Below are 17,539 nucleotides of genomic sequence, written 5' to 3'. Positions count from 1 at the left end.
CGAAAAAACAAAGAGCATAATAGAGGGTTTTTTTGGGTTAGATCGCGTAAATATATAAATGTGTCGTTAAAACCCGCCACCACCCGACACAGCCAACTAGTGAGGGTTGCTTAAAACACACAAACTCAATGCATTCGACAGCAACACTTTGTGTGGCCTGAAAAAGAAAAGTGTAGACAATAGGTGAGACCCTTTTGGGTAATGGCCCTTTCTGCGTAGCACAAAGATGCATGTCAACAACTAATTTGGTTAACTTTGAAGCATCACTTGGGCATTGTGCAATATTGTCAACATCATTCGCTACGGTACAAATATTCTAGGGTGGAATGCGAAGCACGCGATTTTTTTTCTTATTCTTTAAAACCGCTAAACATTAAACTCTTTCTCCAAAACTGAATGCTGCGATACATTCCATCCAATGGGGGGAGGCGCGGTTAGACAACGAGAATGGCGTGTCAACTTGGCAGGGTCGTTTGGACGATCGAACGATCCCTGTTAGCGAGCACGACCTTCACGTCTTCTCACGAAAGCGCTTCGTGAAGAAATAACAAAAACAAAAACTCAAACGCCCGTAGTCAAACAACACCGCTGCCTTAACAGGCAAGGCCTTCAGGCAATGGTCCCATCTGTCACAGCGCACGATATCCAGATCACAACCCGCTGCGCTTCCCCTTGAAGGCTCTCAATGGGTTAGCCCCACAATAATTGCAGGAACTGATCCGTGTTGACGCTCCAACGAGGTTCCTGAGATCTGCGGATCGCCTTCTTCTAAGTACACCGCGGTCAAGGCTCTGTCCCTGGGGTGATGGGGCTTTTGCCAGTGCAGCTCCCAGACGATGGGACAACGCTTTCCTTTTGGTAGTAAAGACAATCAGAGTCGTTATAGATATTTAAGTCCGTCTTGAAAACTCACCTCTGTAGACTGGCCTTCACACGATAGTTCTGGCCATTTACCCTGCAGGTTCTGTTTATTTCCTGCTTTCCAAACAAGCTGGCGCATTGCGAATCTACGAATGAAATGCGACTTACAAATGTGAATTATCAATACTGCCAACACATATTCGCCAAATAATTAGTTTTACTCGTGAGAAGTTCGTCACCGAAGGATTTGCCAAATGTGACTTCACACAGAGAGACTTAAGTTCTCTGACTTGGGTAACATTCAATGTGTTGGTGTGAGAAAATGTTTATCTTAAAGTTACCACGGTGAAAACATGTTTTCATTCAAAAATAATTACATGCTAAGCCCATAACATGGCATCGGCTCATAATGCGCAAGAATCCACTGCAGGCGGTCCCCGCTCTCATAACATATTCACGATAAAGGTTTTGGCTTAGAGAGCGTACATATAAATGTGTCATTAACCCACTGCCACCCGACACAGCCAATTAGTAAGGTTTGGCACGTGAACAAACATGCCGATCGCTATCACTTCAGCACATCGGTGTGACGGCGACTAGAACCAACACATTTACAATTGAGCACGACGTTAGCTGGTGATTAACAACAAGCTTCTCAGGCGATTTGCCAGGATTGTGGTCGCTAAAACCTACGTGTTCATTGGTCCCCGATTTTACGATGCAATGCATTTCTGTAAACCCCGCCGTCAAAAATCGGACCCCTATTTTCCCATAGACGGTAGAACTGGAGAATCGTCATCTTGCCCTGTGTTCTTCCTTTTATCAGCCGTATTTAACAGGGTTTAATAGGCATACATCTACAACAACCCTCGGAGAATAATAAAAGCTCCACACCAAGTCACATCGGAAACCAGACCGACTGTTCAAAATACGTTCAGAGTCGTGTCGGAAGATGCTCCGTAAATCGATCCCATGGTTTGCGTGATATAGACTGCCTGTATTTTATTTTACGCAAATCACATGCAATAAATATTCAGATGTTACATTGTGTCACCCACAGGCGAACTGAGCAAACGAGACGGTGCAAGCGACACAGCACAAAACTAAAACTAACAACTAAAACTCAACTTATTTTTAATTTTACCAGCTAAGGCCGCTGATCTATTTCAGAAGGCCACAAATGATAGCTCGGCAAAGTGTACTTATCACGGGAAAATGTATAGCGACCAAATATACAGGCGTGAGGGTCGGGATCGAACCCACAACCTCCTGTATAGCAGCAAGGTAGCTAACATCTCACCATACTAACGAGACGTAAAACGAAATAAAACAGAAGCAATTCTTGAATTGAAACGCAATGCTAAAGCCTGACTATTTAATCAATGACAAGAGAAAGCGAATCATTTCCACCAAACAAAGACAATGTACGTTTGCGAGGTAGCGAATGTTGAACATTGAGCCAGCACCGTTGACATCCTGAATTAGAATCTGGACTTGATTATAAACTGGGTTCCTCAGCATAGTGTAGCGAGTTGGTGACTGCACACCAAAAAAACATCATCATATTCAAAGTTTGGTTTTGCACTCAATCTGGAAAGAATTGCAGATATGAGAAATAAAAAAAACGGTTTCAATGCCGTGCTTTTAATCTCATGGCAGGGTGTGTGGCGATGCAGGCCTCATACTCTGTGACGGATAAAAGTTGCCGCGCTTGATGGATTATTCTGGAAAGTTCCGTGAGATCTCTTCCACAGTCACTCTCTGACATACGGGGTGTGCTGCTCCAAAGAGTTTCCACGTCAATTCTTCACCTCGTGACGCGATGCCCGTAGCACAATTGAGGTAAACCGAGGAAAAACGGAACGTGCAGCATACATTGCACCTCCGGTTAGCACGGTTTGGCTACATATGGTGCGAAAAAAGTTCTACAAACATGCATTAAGATGATTGAGATTACTTTGCTGCTATGAATTTCAGCGTAATACTCCACTTTGTTGAGTTATCATTTGTAGTCCGGTTGCTTCTGAGAAATAAGTTAATACCTTAGTCGGCATTACCTGGTAGGATGGGAATAGTTTTGTTCAAATGTTAACGTGTTTGGGTGATTTGTTTACCTTTACTGTACTTTGCACTGCTACCGTGTGTTTGTACTGTTATTGTAACGTTATTACCTGCCCCACACTGGACATGAGCAACAAAGAGCTTCATGGCTCGTCAGATTCCTTCGCTGTAAATACAGATCCTGATTCTGACATACATTGCGCCGATCTGAATTCAAACTAAGCCCGAGCAAAAAACCAGAACCGCGGCGAGCGACGCTCCAAGCTCCGGGTGTCGCGTGGCGCCGCTCGGAGCCAAACCGCTCACCTTCGGCGGAGGCCCCCGCGGCGCTCGCGGCGCTGTCGAGGCAGGCCGTGGGAGCGCGCAGAGGGGCCACCCGAGCGGGCAGCGGCGGCGAGAGCGCTGGCAACAAAAAACGGCGGCAGGGCGAGAAGTTACAAGAGGCGGCCCTCCGCACACCCGGCACACGTCAAAGGGTGCGATGCGTTCGAAAACTCGCCAGCTTCATCGTTAGCGCTGCTGTTTAATGGAGACTTAATTATGCTCGAGTCTCTGTCAGGCCAAGGGTCCTTTATTCGGGCAGGGTGTAAAGTTGAACCCAATAGACCGGCTGACAGATGCACAGTTACAGATCGCTCCCCCCACAGTGCAATTACAAACGAGTCAATCAATCTCTCTGCAACTCTCTCTCTCTGCTCTGCAGGGCCACTGCTGCCCAGCACCTTTATCCTGCTGTTGATTTTCCCGCTATTATGTGGCGATAATGACAAGGTGGCGAGTGGCTTTGGCTTGGCCCTTTAAACACTGCTGCCAAAGCAGCCCCTAGATAGGCGATTTGATTTCTTTCTGACGAGTGGTTGCTCTCTTGATACCAATCTCTGCAGATTCAATTTACTATCCTATCGGAGCAGAATGTGACACCTTCTAACTGTGGGTTTGCCAGCTTCAGCTCAAGTCCCACGCGACTGACAAATGTCTGCGGCTTTCATGTTTAAATCAGACACTTTTGAAGGATGACAGGGAATAAGCTCGCATCATCTGAATGCCAGCCAAGTTGTCACTTCGCAAGTTGCTAATGGCAAAGTGAATGTCGTAATTGCACCGTGCGATAATCAACTTAACAGTCGTGTACATTTGCAGACATTTATCGCCCACTGCAGAATCGTGGCGTTCCCACGCTTATCGGTCATAGCGTTTGTTTGACCATACTTCACCATCCCGGTCAGTGCAAGGTTGGTGATGCGACCGGGCTCAAACATCACTCACCACCGACGTTAGCCGCTTGCCAGGGATTTAACTCGGGTCACCGGGCTTGTAGTGCCACCTAAGGGCCATTGAACTACACAGCTCTTTTTCAGAAGCGACCTGGCCACAAATGATAGCTCAACGAAGTGGCTTATCGCGTGAAAATCTTATAGCAGCCAAATACTCTTAATTCGTGTTTGTAAATGTGGAGGGAAAAACCGGAGGACTCGGAAAATAATTCGTGCAACCGCAGGGAGATAGACATGAAAACCCTAAATATTCACATTCTTTGCGTCTTTCGGTAAAGCCACGTAGATCGAAAAAATAACAAAAATCTAAATCACGACATTTCGATCGCAATACAAGCAATCGTCTTCACCTGAAGTGGCTTTACCGAAAGACCCAAAGAATATGAATTCCTGCAGTCACGAAAGCTTTAAGCCTAAATATACAGCTTAACACATGGGCTTCCACGACTAATATTATAAATAAGAGTTTTTTGGGTTTGATCAGGAGGATTTTTCCCCAGAACTCTGGCTGTGATCTGATGAGGCTGGTTGTAATTACCGGCGAAACGTCATGGTACTTGAATTGTAAATATTGTGGGTTTACTCTCCAACTAGTCACAAACTGCATGTTTTGTTTACGTGACAAACCTTGCTAATTGGCTATGTCGGGTGGTGGGTTTAACGACACAATTATATGTACGCCATCTACCCAAAACCTTTCTATTATCAAAATATACAGGCGTCAGGATCGGGATCGGGATCGAACCCACGACCTTCTGTATACCAAGCGAGGTAGTTAACATCTCGCCACCGCTCCACCCCTCCACCCCATGTAAGTGGGCACCCCCTTCAGTGTAACGTTAACGCCCCATCGATACCACCTGAGCCCCAGGACCACCCCGCACAAGTGTCTACTTTGGAAGAAGAAGAAAAACCAAGAGAATAACATTCCCAAAAACGTTACATGTGCAGCGTGCCGCTCAGTGACAAGAGCAGCGATGTACGTTGCGCACGCCAAGTGACCTAATTGCTTCCCTGCCTGCTTCTGGAAAGAACGACGCTGGCAATTAGGGGGCAAAGTATTCGTGCACGTCCCCACGTCTTCTATTTGTGGATGAGTTCTCTCCTCGCCAACTGACTCGCACAGTAAACTGTGACCGCTTGGAAACGGGGACACTTGTTTATGCTATTTGCAAACATAAACAGACACAGCAGGGTGAATGAGATTACCAATAGAATCATTGCACGTGCTGAGTCATCCCATGTGCAATCTGCCCTGCCAGCCGGGCTCTGCCATGGGTGGAGAAGTTACGTTGGCCGATGCAGGTTTTCTCCGCAATGTTTGTCGCTGCCTGTCGCCTGATGAGGCTGGTTGCAATTACTGGCGAAATGTCACGGCACTCGAATTGTAAACGTCGTGGGTTTACTCTCCAACACAGAACCGGTGAGTGCTGAACTAGTAACGAATTGGCACGTTCTGTTTACGTGACAAACCTTACTAATTGGCTATGTCGGGTGGTGGTGGTGGGACATTTATATTTACGCGATCTAACCCAAAATAACCTCTATTATGCTCTTTGGTTCTTTCGGTAAAGTCACGTAGGTAGAAAGAAAAAATAAATGTATCACGACGTTTCGATCGCAACACAAGCGATCGTCCGAAGGCGGAAAAAGAATCCAGCAGTGGAACTGCTGAACCAGGAAGAACACAGCGAGACAGCCGCTACAACAAGAGGTTATATATGTTGGCCAAGGGCAAGCAGGCGGGGTCCAAGCTGGAAAGGAATCCCATCCCCGCACGCAAGCACATCAGCTGTTTCGATTTAAAGCTTCGTGACTGCAGGGATTCATCTTCTTGGTTCTTTCGGTAAAGTCACGTAGAAGGGAAGTAATAAAATAATAAAAATAAAACATAGTAAAATAATTCTCACGACGTTTCGGCCACAGGTGAAGACCAGGTCTGTCGGGGAGACGCTGTCTCGGCTGCTTGCGTTGTGGCCGAAACGTCGTGAGAATTATTTTATTATGTTTTATTTTTATTATTTTATTACTTCCCTTCTACGTGACTTTACCGAAAGAACCAAGAAGACACATCAGCTGTGTTAATGGGGGAGATTAGGGGGAGAGAGATGAGAGTACCGTCGCCGCATATGGACAAACAAATGGCGTAACATCTTCAGGCTCTCAACTTGGCCGAAACCTCAAGAAACCAGGCTGCCTATGGCACGCTGATGTGGCTATGAAACGTGTGTATGTATGTTTGTTGAACTTCTTTCGCACCGTACGTAGCCAACCGTGCTAGTCGGAGGTGCGGAGGAAGGACAACAAACTAAACACGAAGCAGTTCTAAAGAAATGAGCTTTCAATTTAGTGGACCGTGGCAATCGAGGTTTAACTGAGGCATGCCGGTGTGGCCATGGCACGGGATTAAGAAGATTACCACCTCTGAGGTTCAAAAACTTGGCCATATAGGAAGCAGGTTATCTCACAATATCAGAAAAGGAGAAAACTACATGAACACGCATTGACTTGAATTACACAACTGACAAAACTGGGAATTTAATGTCCATGGAAAGGCTTACAGATCTCCCATAACAGCAGTGTTTACAAAAGTTACACGGATGATCCCGTTTAGCCAGTTGCCGGCTATTGTACAAGGGAGATCCGTGTTGCGTGAGCACAGCGACAACAGAGGACGGTCCTGGGAAAACTAGGGCAGGTGGCAACCCTAGCCACCGTGTACGTTGTGAACTTACCTGGTGGTGTGCCAGCCTGAGACGTGCCACATGACGGGAGTGGAAAGGGTGTGGACCGAGGGGACAGACCTGGAATGAAGCAGACTTCTTTACAGGCAAAGCAAAGCAACGGTGCAGGTCAAGTCATGCGGACGGGGAGCCAGCGAGACTGGTGAGGTTCTCTGCCCATCCCTTCCCCCGTGTCCCCATGCCCCCATCTCCGTGTGCCCATGCCCCTATGCCCTCGTGCCATGTCCCCCGTGTCCCCATGCCCCCATCTCCGTGTGCCCATGCCCCTATGCCCTCGTGCCATGTCCCCCGTGTCCCCATGCCCCCATCTCCGTGTGCCCATGCCCTCGTGTGCCCCCGTGTCCCCATGCCCCCATCTCCGTGTGCCCCTGCCCTCGTGTGCCCCCGTGTCCCCATGCCCCCATCTCCGTGTGCCCATGCCCTCGTGTGCCCCCGTGTCACCATGCCCCCATCTCCGTGTGCCCATGCCCCTGTGCCCTCGTGCCATGTCCCCCGTGTCCCCATGCCCCCCGGTCACGCACCAGGCGAGGACGCCGCCTCGGAGAGGCTGTGCCGTGATCGGCGGCCCGGGCGCGCCAGGAAGCGCTGGCTGGCACGCGACGCGTCCTCCAGGAGCTGCAGGTTACGCCGATGCTCCTCCTCGGCGAGCAGCGGCTCGGGCAGCTCGTCCCGGAGCAGGTCCAGCACTCGGCCATCCTCGTCTCACGCGGCGAGGGGGGGGGGGTTCGTGGACAGAGAGGGTGTGGGCGTCAAACGGGGGAGCGCCGATCGCCGCTCGTGCCACGATCAACGAACGGGAGGTACGGGTTTCAGAAGCCGATCATTGTAAGTGTTCTTCGTTTGCAAGAAGATTCAAGCTGTGGAGCATGATGAGTAACTCTGAAGAACAAAAAAAAGACAACAAATATTTGTGAATTGCTTCGTTTCACAAATACCGTTGTGACCCTGTGTGTGAACTTTGCATATCGAGTGTGGGGAGCGGTGGCGCAGTGGTGAGCGCACTGCGCTATGGAACCAGCGACCCGAGCTCAATTCCCACTCACCACCAAACAGTGACAAATATATGCATCGATGCTGAGCATCCCCTAGGCCGTCTCAGCCTTAAATGAGTGCCTGGGTGTGGTGTGTAAGCATCAGCACTGGCCACCCAACCCCGTTGTGTCCCGTGCAAGACGTAATAGGTGCTCGCTTAGAGCACTTGTCGAACCAGCCTGTTAGAGGCTATACGGGGTATATTTGCCATTGTGTATCAAGTGTTTCGTGGTGTAGGCTGCGGCATATTGCTCGTTATTAGCTGTGCGTTCCGTCGACTCCAGGTCAGCGCTCTTCACTGCAAGACCCGCGGGCCACTGGCGGCCCCTGATGTGCATCCCCCGACACAACATGTCAACACCCCCCCCCCCCCCCCATCATCGTGGTGCTGCCAAACCCCCCAATGGTTTCAAATGTGTGGCCGCCCTCACGCTGATGATGTCTTATCGGCGCAAGTGAAAACGAGCGGTGAACACTGCCTCGGGTGATTTGGCAGTGCCCCTAAAGGCACGGGAGAGAATTGTATCCGCCGTGAAACGAGGAGCTTTGAAGTACCTGCTGTCTTACCGACAGAGGTGATGGAGCTGGCCGTCGAGGAACGAGACAGGCGGATGGAGCGCCTGTGGTTGAAGCTGTGAGGCCTGCGGGGAAGAGGGGGAAGAGCAGTTCGCAGGCAGCGTTCACGGTCGGTGTCCGCGGCATTATCGACAACATTTCATCCATCGCTCGCAGAAGTATGACAGGGTCGTGACACGCAAATCAACACCCGGCTCCCGCTGAACTTGATTGCTTTGGTTTTTTTGTTTCAAGAGCCATTAAAGAGCAGCCGCTGAAAGAGCCCACACACTATACGTCAGCTCTCCAGGTTGTGAGCACTTTATTAAATGCACATTTCTGTTAAAAGTGCAACATGGATCTAAGTCGTGTGCCCTAGAGCTGACGACTGTAACCTCTGACCTATTGTACGCAGAGAGCTGAGAGAGATGGCCACTTCTAATGACTTGAAATGGACTTTCGAACGATGTGTAAACTGGTCCGTTTATTCGACATGAACGTGGAAGGTCACTTTACGTAACCTTTGACCGACTGTAACTAACACACCTTTCTAAGGTTGCTTGAGCAGCTTGTATACGTGATAAGTTTACCAAATCTTATAACTTGGGGTGGCAATACCATCGTAAGGCGTACATTCCACACGTGGAATTGCTTAAGAGAAAAGTGTGCTCACATCACAGAATCGTTGCATACATTACACCGCAATCACTCTGCAAGCATGCACAAGTTGTTGTGCTCATAAATAGCAGCCTGCTCATCCTTTGGACATGTCCCTCAACCACCACCACCACTCCTAACTCCCCTCCCTCGACCTTCCCACCAGTCAGCCAGCAAATGTTGTTTCTGACATAGTGTGATATAGATCTCTAACTTACTCACCAGTCTTCTACCCAGTGAACATGGAACGTTGGGCCAACGTTGCGTCAATGCCGGTCCAATGGTTACAACCACACGTGCCATGATTGGCCCAGCGTGAACCACAATATCATTCATAATAGAGGGGTTTTTTGGGGGGGATTAGATCGGGTAAATATAAATGTGTCATTAAACCAGCCACTAGCCGACACAGCCAATTAGTAAGGTTTGTCACGTAAACAGAACATGCCATTTCGTTACTAGTACAGCACACCGGTGTGTTGGAAAGTAAACTCACAACATTTACCTTGTTTGAACCACCAATAACCTCGCTGATCTCGTCAAAGACCATAAACCATCACGCAGGTCATCCTCGCAGCAGCAGAGCCTTTTGGCTGACTATCGAACAAAGACGGTCACCGCATCGTGCGCTTTCAGATGTGCTTCTGCGGCCGTCTGGCACGCTCTTCCTTCCGATATTAGGAAGCCACTGGAGCTATGCACTTGTAAATCAACTAGATTTAAAACTCATTCCTTTTTAACTGCTTTTTGTGTTTAGTTTGCTGTCTTTCCCCTGCACCTCTGATTAGCACGGTTGGCTATGTACGGTGCAGTAAACGTTGCACGTTGACTGAGTCTCTAGTGTTAATCGTGTTGAACACTGCATGTCTTCATGCTGCTAGAGGATAGTTTGCAAGTTTCTGATCCTCACTAGAGCTGTCGCTACTTGAAATTTGCTCGTGGTACAGGATGAATCGTCTTAATGAGGATTGCTTCGATATAATCTTTCACAACGTAATACGAGAACAATGTGAACTTTCGCGACATGACCTGGTCTTTGCGATACCAGTTACCATTAACTCTGCGATTGTACTTCGCGAATGTTTTCCAGCGTTTGCTCGTGCATTGCTGTACGAGTCTGGCACAAGTAAAGATCGCAAGTCAGCTCCTGCAACTCGAGTTCACTCCACTTGGGTCTGGCATGAGACAATCTGTGACTTGTATAGAACGCACGTGCAGTCAGCTATGCGAGAAATAAGTAGGCGATAACAGCCTATAGTTACGCCGAATTTTTTTTTTGCTGAGGACGAATGAATAGGCAAAGGCAGTAGTTATTTATTTACAACTTTTAATTCATGTGCTTTTTTTGCTTTCGATTTTGTAAATGTGTCGTGAGGAAAGAAAGGGATGGGGAATACGAGATACGACCAATGGTAATCAAGATAAGGCGATATTTTAAGAAAACGGACGATGCAATTATCGCGGAGCTTACATCGTAACAACACGTACCCCAGAATCGCTGCGCCGCCACGACGCTGTTACTTAGTCCACGGGCGACTCTCGCGCCGGCAAACCGTTCCACCGCGAGCACGGCTTTTTGGCGAAACAATTCATTTACGATTTCAATCGATATGCTTCAGAAGAGAGTTGTTGTTTTGTACTTACTACGGCTCTTGTGAGGTTTAAACCGTGAGTAGGGGGAAAAAAACACACACACAGGCGAGCTGGATTTTAAAAAAGAGTGCCAGGAATTAATCCGGGGCGCCGAACCGAGTCAACAGAAGTCGCGTTCAACAAATCCGCGAGGGAAGGTAAAAAAAAACCCAGCGCATGCAAGGCATGAGGTGGATGCGCTCACATTATTTGAGCCTTGCCGCTCGTGTCGATGTCGGGCGAAGCATCGGAGGCGTCCGATGGACTGGACGGCGTCGCGGTTCCTGGAGGCAGCCGGCTGCGGGCCCCACACTGCGCGGGGGCAGCGGAACAACGCAAGGGGGGGGGGGGGGGGTGTAAGACGCTCGTTCCTCGCACGCACAGGAACCTCTCTGCAGGCAACGTCGCACGTTCTAGCTGAGCGCAAGCCGCCCCGGCGCTCGCGAGGGCAGCTGTACGAGCCGTCAGAAGGCTCGTCCACGAGAATGTTTGGAGTTAATCACTGCCACAGCAATGAGGCTGCCAACTTTATTTTCCCACAACCCAAGTTTCCGATCGTGGCACGCGCACACGTTCATACATTTGTAAATGTTGTGTATTGATTTGAATCAGAATCTTTCATAATCTGTCTCCTCTAAATATTCCTTCTCTTGTGGTTTGCTTCTACCACTGCGACAGGATGTATAGTAGGCAAGTACAGTCTCTGATTTTGCCAAAAACTGAAAATAGACGCATTGCCAATTGGCAGTCACGTTAGGAACGGCTAATTCTATTTTCAGCCCGAAGCTTTGAAAATTAAATGTAACTTTCAGTATTGCGTAATATCAAGCTGGAATTGTCTCCCAAGCGTGAGGTACATTCTCGAAATTAGAGATGAAGCTTCGACAGATTTGAAAAAAATAAGAATAGGTTTTACCCTTTCTGGCAATAAAACAGGTGTGAAGATCTTCTTGGTTCTTTCGGTAAAGTCACGTAGAAGGGAAATAATAAAATAATAAAGATAAAACATAATAAAATAATTCTCACGACGTTTCGGCCACAACGCAAGCAGCCATCTATAGGTGAAGAACAGGTCTGTCGGAAAGACAGTGTCTGAATGTTCTTCACCTGAGGACGGCTGCTTATGTTTTATTTTTATTATTTTATTATTTCCCTTCTACGTGACTTTACCGAAAGAACCAAGAAGATGAATCCCTGCAGTCACGAAATCTTTAAATCGAAAGGTGTGAAGATGTTCAAACACCTAATAGAAACTCTTTGCAAGGAATTAAGTCTGCATTAACCACATGTACTTGTGGTGAACATGCAAACAAACATGGTTTGATAAAAGATGCATTGTCTTTTAAACTGATTGGCCTACACCACAAACAGCCTTCGTTAGGGTCTAGTCTCATCACCAGTGTTCGACCAGAGAATGCCAAAAGGCGAACAGCACAAAGACAATGCACTCAGGGCATTGATAGCTCGGGGTGAGCAGCTTCAAAATGGGGCCTTTTTTGGCACTATCAAATACTGACAAAAAAGGTCCCATTTTGTAGCAATGTTCTCATATTCCCGCCAAGTTATTTAAAAGTCCCTCTTAAGACGATTCAAGTCGGCCGTGAAATTCGTGACCAAAATGCACACACGTTCCATTTGACATGGCCCCTGTGATGTTACCGGCCTAGAGTGAGGGCACGCAAAGGGTGAGGCGGTGACAGAACAGGGGTAGCAGGAGAGAGGGGTGGCAGGGGACGGGGTGGCAGGAGACGGGGTGGCGAAGGGACGGGGGTGGTGTAGGGACAGGAAGTACTGCGGAGGAGGAGGATAAATGGTGGAGAAGGGTGTGGGAAAGAGGGGTCGGCTGCGTGAGAGATGGGGCGTCGGGGATGATGGGAGGGTGGGAAAGGATAATAATAAGCGCAGGAGCTGGGCGTGGAGACGTGAGGAGGAAACCGTGGAGGTGACCGCCAGAGGAGGCGAGCGAGAGTCTACCCTGGGGGGCAAGGAAGAGCATGGGAAGTCGCATGAAACATTTAAATGGGCTCTGTTTACATATTTAGCTGTGGCAGATACACAAGCAACACCAAACATTTAGATATAAACATTTCTCATGAAATTTGTTTGATTTAGCCAGGGGTTTGGCTTGGCTCGGACGTGTGTTTAATTGGAGTGACTTTTGGAAAAGCATTAATAACCGCAAATGTGGTGCCAACGGAGGGTTCTAGAAATAAAAGCCCAAAAACATTTATACTGCGGAATTTGTTGTTGCTGTTGTTGTGACAACGGAGAATGGACAGGTGCTGGCGAAGGCCGGCTCGCAATTGCGTTTGTAATTGTGAAAATTATGTCAACATCAAAATCCGAGCAGCAGCGTGGAGCAGTTTAAGATGCCAGCTGTGACGGGCAGCGTGACCTCAGCTCATGTCGCCCCCGACTTCAAATCCCGCGTCCAACCACCAACACTGCAGCTCTGTTTGCTGCTCTCCTCCCAATGCCCCGACTCTGAATTCCCTCCCGTCGTCTCTTCATTGACCCGAGTTTCTCACGACCTTGCTCAATTCAAGAAACGCCTTCAAATCTTTTCTACTACACCTTCGACGGCGTTGTGCCGTTTTGGCGTGTTTTGTGGCCTTTTTAAACATTTATTGAGGCAATGTGCGAGCCTGTTACATCACGTTGTGACGCACGTGACAACACCGTCAACTTAAGCTAAACCGGTTATGAAAAGCAAGAGATAGAAAGATGGGGAATGGACTCGCTGCAACAAACAATACGGGGGGGGGGGTCCCACGGAAAAGGGTAAAAAAAATGTCTAAAGTAAGGAGGAAGGGATGACAAGGGGAGAGAGAGGGAGATAACTGAAACACGACTGACATAAAAAAAATAAAAACATAGGAGGCGACCTAAAATGCCTTCATTATTTCTACCCCTCCGAATCTTTTGTGGCCTTTGTCGCGCGTTGCCTGTGCTCGAACCATCGTTGACATCGAAAACAAACAAACATTGTACCCTCCGTGGCCGCCATCTAGAGATGCACGTGCATTTACCAGGCAATTAACCCCGTGCTATTTTTCGCCGCGCAGGCTGCGGTCCTGGCAAATGACGCGCGGTCACGAGCATTGCCTCGGCGGTCCCCAGGGCCACCCCCCGCCCCCGATCGCTGCTTGCGGCCCCATCGCCGTCGTCGCGGCAGCCGCCGTGCGTCTCTGCGAGTTTTGCGCGCACCGCACGCCCCAGCTACTTGATGGGCGTGTCTCACGCGACGTGGAGAGCGACGATTAAAATTAGGGGGGGGGGGGGCGTTCGCTGAGCTACGTAGGACTCGCACATGCGTGCGGACTCGCACATGCGCGCAGGCACGCACGTGGGAGCTGTGCATGTGCGCATGTGTGCGTGTCCAGGCTTGTCATCATTTCCTTTCCTGGTGATGTCCCACGTTTGTTGCCCCTTTTTTCCGTCTTCTCCCACCATCCTCTCCCTTCCTGCCCTCGGCGCTCCGTGTTTTATGGCGTGCACTCTAAAGCGCTCCGAGAAGCTTCGGCATTTTGGCACCAAACACGTGCAAATCCTCATCCTCCTTAAATGTGTTGATTCCAGGCACTGCCCCTCCTGAATTCAGAGCCAACAATCACTTTTAACTTCCAGCCTGAGATGACACACACCAGCGAGTGTCTGGACGACGGCATCATGGAATGTGCAGCGTGAATTCTGGACTCTGCGGAAAAAATGTTCCAGCCGGTGAGACCTGCGGGATGGTGCGGTCTGCAGTGAGAGGCCACCGTCCCGGCCTCCCACGGCCCTCTCACATCACCGCCTCGTCCTGAGCGTGTGCCTCAACTCTTTATCGTACACTTCCATTTCACAGCCTCCTAGTTTGGGTGGTGGGGAGGAACCCCACGTGTAGCCAAGTCGTGGTGACCACTTGTACGTACGTTCAAAGTTGGGCACACATTTGCGAAACTCTCAAACGCACAGAGACTGCGGCGTGGACAGGAGATGGGATTACCGCCGGTGGGTTCGTGAACCCATCTGTGTGCATCTTTGAGTTGTTATCCGCTTGTATTGGTGGGTGTTATCACGTGACCCTGGCGTGACCTGGGCAGGGTGTAGTGTGCCGCTTCCGAACATCGATGGGGCGTACTACGTGACAGCCGCGCTGTGTGAGTGCGGGGAGCAGGAGACCATGGAGCAAATCGTCTCCGGTTGTGAAGTGCGCCAGGGCGTGCTGGGCGGACTGGTTGCTGTTGCCCTGCACGTGCTGCAGGAGGAGGCTGTCACATGACTCTGTGTGGCTACGCGGGCTGACGACCACTCACGGAACATCGCCATACATATGAAGTTAATTCAATCATTGTCTTGTCTACCCCACTCCTTAAAAATGGAGCACGACTGCTCAAACAAACCCCGAGCGATCCTCCCAAAAAAGTCCCGAGACTCGGTGAGGCTCTCCCAAACGTTACCAACCGGCAGCGCGCCGCTGACAACGCAACGCCCTACGCCCTGCGCTTTACCAACGATGGACCGGCCTGCATCATTGCAGGGCCCACACCCTGCCTGGATTGAAAACTCACCGCCGCGCCTTCTGCGCCGTCGATCCTGTCGAGGCCGGAGCTGTGGGACACACTGGTGGCGCCGGACGACGGGAACGGAGGCAGCCACATGCCGGGGTGGAGGCAACAGCAGGGCTTGTCCATCACCTGCCGGAGTTGGCAACAAAACCGTTCGCTCCGCTCGCGGCGACCCGCTTCCAATGCCATACGCAAACCCCGCAAAAAGAACCGTGCAGAGACGACCAATCAGATGACGGGAGCAGAATAGGCTTTACCCTTTCTGGAAAAAATACTAAACAACAAATATTAACTTATTTTTTATTGTACAAGGTAAGGCCCACTGAGCTACGTAGCTCTTTTTAATAAGCGACCTGCCCACAAGCGATAGCTCCACGAAGTGGCTTATCATGTGGACTTGTGTACCTATGTGCGTGCACATGAGCGAGTATTTGCAGCGCATTTGTATGCTTATGTCGTGTACATGTGTGGAGTCGTTTTTTTATGGGGCCACAACACTTACTCAGTTAAAAAAGGCCTCAATAACAATGTGCATTGTCTGTTGATGTAAATACTTCCCACAAACAAAGTTATTTTTGTTGCCAGATAGAAGGGTAAAGAACCAATTATCATATTTTTACTGGCAAATGAGGTTCCCATAGTGTAGATGCTTGCCCCGAGCTCTCATACTCTGATGGTGCATTGTCCTTGAGTTGTGCGCCTTTTGGCGTCATCTGGTCCAACCCATATGAGACTAGGCTCTAAGGAAAGCTGTCTCGGGTGTGGACCAATCAACTTCAAGGACAGTGCACATTATCAGAGTTATGTTCTTTTGTTTGCATTATGACTGCAGGTATTGCGGTCTATGCAAACATGACTCCTTGCAAAAAGGTGTCAGTTTTGTTGCCAGATAGAAGGGTAAAGAACCAATTATCAAAGTTATTTTGGTTTAGCACATTGCCTTTTGACACCAATATTATTCATAATAATGGGTTTTTGGGTAACAATTGTAAACGTTGTGGGTTTACTCTCCAACACAGAACCGGTGTGCTGTATTAGTAACTAATTGGCACATTTTGTTTACGTGACAAACCTTACTGATTGGCAGTGTCAGGTGGTGGTGGGTTAACGACACATTTATATTTATAAGGGGCCGTCCATGAATGACGTCACGCGATTTTGGACGATTTTTGACCCCCCCCCCCCCCTAGTCACACGGCGTCACAAAAAGTCAGACCCCCCTCAAATATGACGTCACAAAGCTCTACCCCCCCCCCCCCCCAAAAAAAAACATGCTTCAATTCGCTTTAAACTATTATCATTGTAGTGCGTATTTAATGTGGCGCTGCACTCTGATGTGAACACATTTATTAAAAAGTCTATTTAATTAAGTAGAACGTGTTGTCTATATTTATTTAAAGTTGCACATTTTGATGTGACGTCACATTTCTCAACCGCCCTCCCCTCGTCACACATCGTCACAAATGTCTGACCCCCTCCCCCCACCCCAGGTGCGTGACGTCATTTATGGACGGCCCCTAACCGAACAAATCTTTATTACGAACAAAGTTACATTACCTTCACACCAAGAGGCAACGTGGTGGACATTGCGGTCTCATAGTCTACCCAGCGCTTGCTCGCTAGCGGCGGGGCCACGTGCCAGCGGAGCGTGATCCGTGGCGACTTCGCAAACAATTCCCACGCCTCGGGTACGAGCGAGCGAGCGACCCACCGACAACTACCAACGACGACGACAAGGGAAGCACGCTCACCTCGCTGGTCTGTGTCGCCGCGGAGACGCGCCGGGTCTTGGGCGCCTGGTGGCCCTCCCTGTGCTCCGTCTGCGTGCCGACACTGGGCGAGAGCGGTCCATCGTTAGGCACGACGGAAGCAGAAGGGCGACGCGTTGCGAACGCGGCCGCGGTCGCGGCGCGGTTCGCCCGGGCAGGAGGGGGGGTGGGGGGGCTGGTAAAGGGCTGAAGGTGAAGTCCATGGGCAGCGATCTCTGGGCCTTCCTTCCGTGACTGCCCACGGCTGTGTCATGAAGTCCCGTTCGGTGGCGATCTTGAAGTCCCGGCCTAACGGACATTTCTCTTTCAGGAGGCATTTTCCATTTAAACTTCGCAACTTCTCTCGCAACCTCACCGCCCCATTTTCAATGATGTCAAGTACCTTCAGATTATAAAAAGCTGTA

The 17,539-nt window shown here is 49.4% G+C and overlaps 1 protein-coding gene across 1 annotated transcript in view; it reads right to left on the bottom strand.

Annotated features, from left to right (window-relative positions):
* Window positions 1–609: 609 nt before the first annotated feature.
* The window catches only part of LOC133351322 (uncharacterized), a 77,875-nt gene continuing 60,945 nt past the window's right edge, over window positions 610–17,539 (bottom strand). The window contains exons 6-13 of the mRNA XM_061566422.1: window positions 17,118–17,199; window positions 15,370–15,495; window positions 11,022–11,128; window positions 8,540–8,613; window positions 7,462–7,641; window positions 6,932–7,000; window positions 3,229–3,324; window positions 610–626 (exon numbers count right to left, since the gene is read on the bottom strand). Coding sequence (XP_061422406.1) covers window positions 610–626; window positions 3,229–3,324; window positions 6,932–7,000; window positions 7,462–7,641; window positions 8,540–8,613; window positions 11,022–11,128; window positions 15,370–15,495; window positions 17,118–17,199 — 751 coding nt within the window. The remainder of the gene's footprint in view (window positions 627–3,228; window positions 3,325–6,931; window positions 7,001–7,461; window positions 7,642–8,539; window positions 8,614–11,021; window positions 11,129–15,369; window positions 15,496–17,117; window positions 17,200–17,539) is intronic.

This window comes from Lethenteron reissneri, chromosome 37 (genome assembly GCF_015708825.2).
Source record: "Lethenteron reissneri isolate LAM-NWPU_2019-01 chromosome 37, ASM1570882v1, whole genome shotgun sequence".
NCBI classification, from domain to species: Eukaryota; Metazoa; Chordata; class Hyperoartia; order Petromyzontiformes; family Petromyzontidae; genus Lethenteron; species Lethenteron reissneri.
This window is presented reverse-complemented; position numbering and strand designations above follow the sequence as displayed.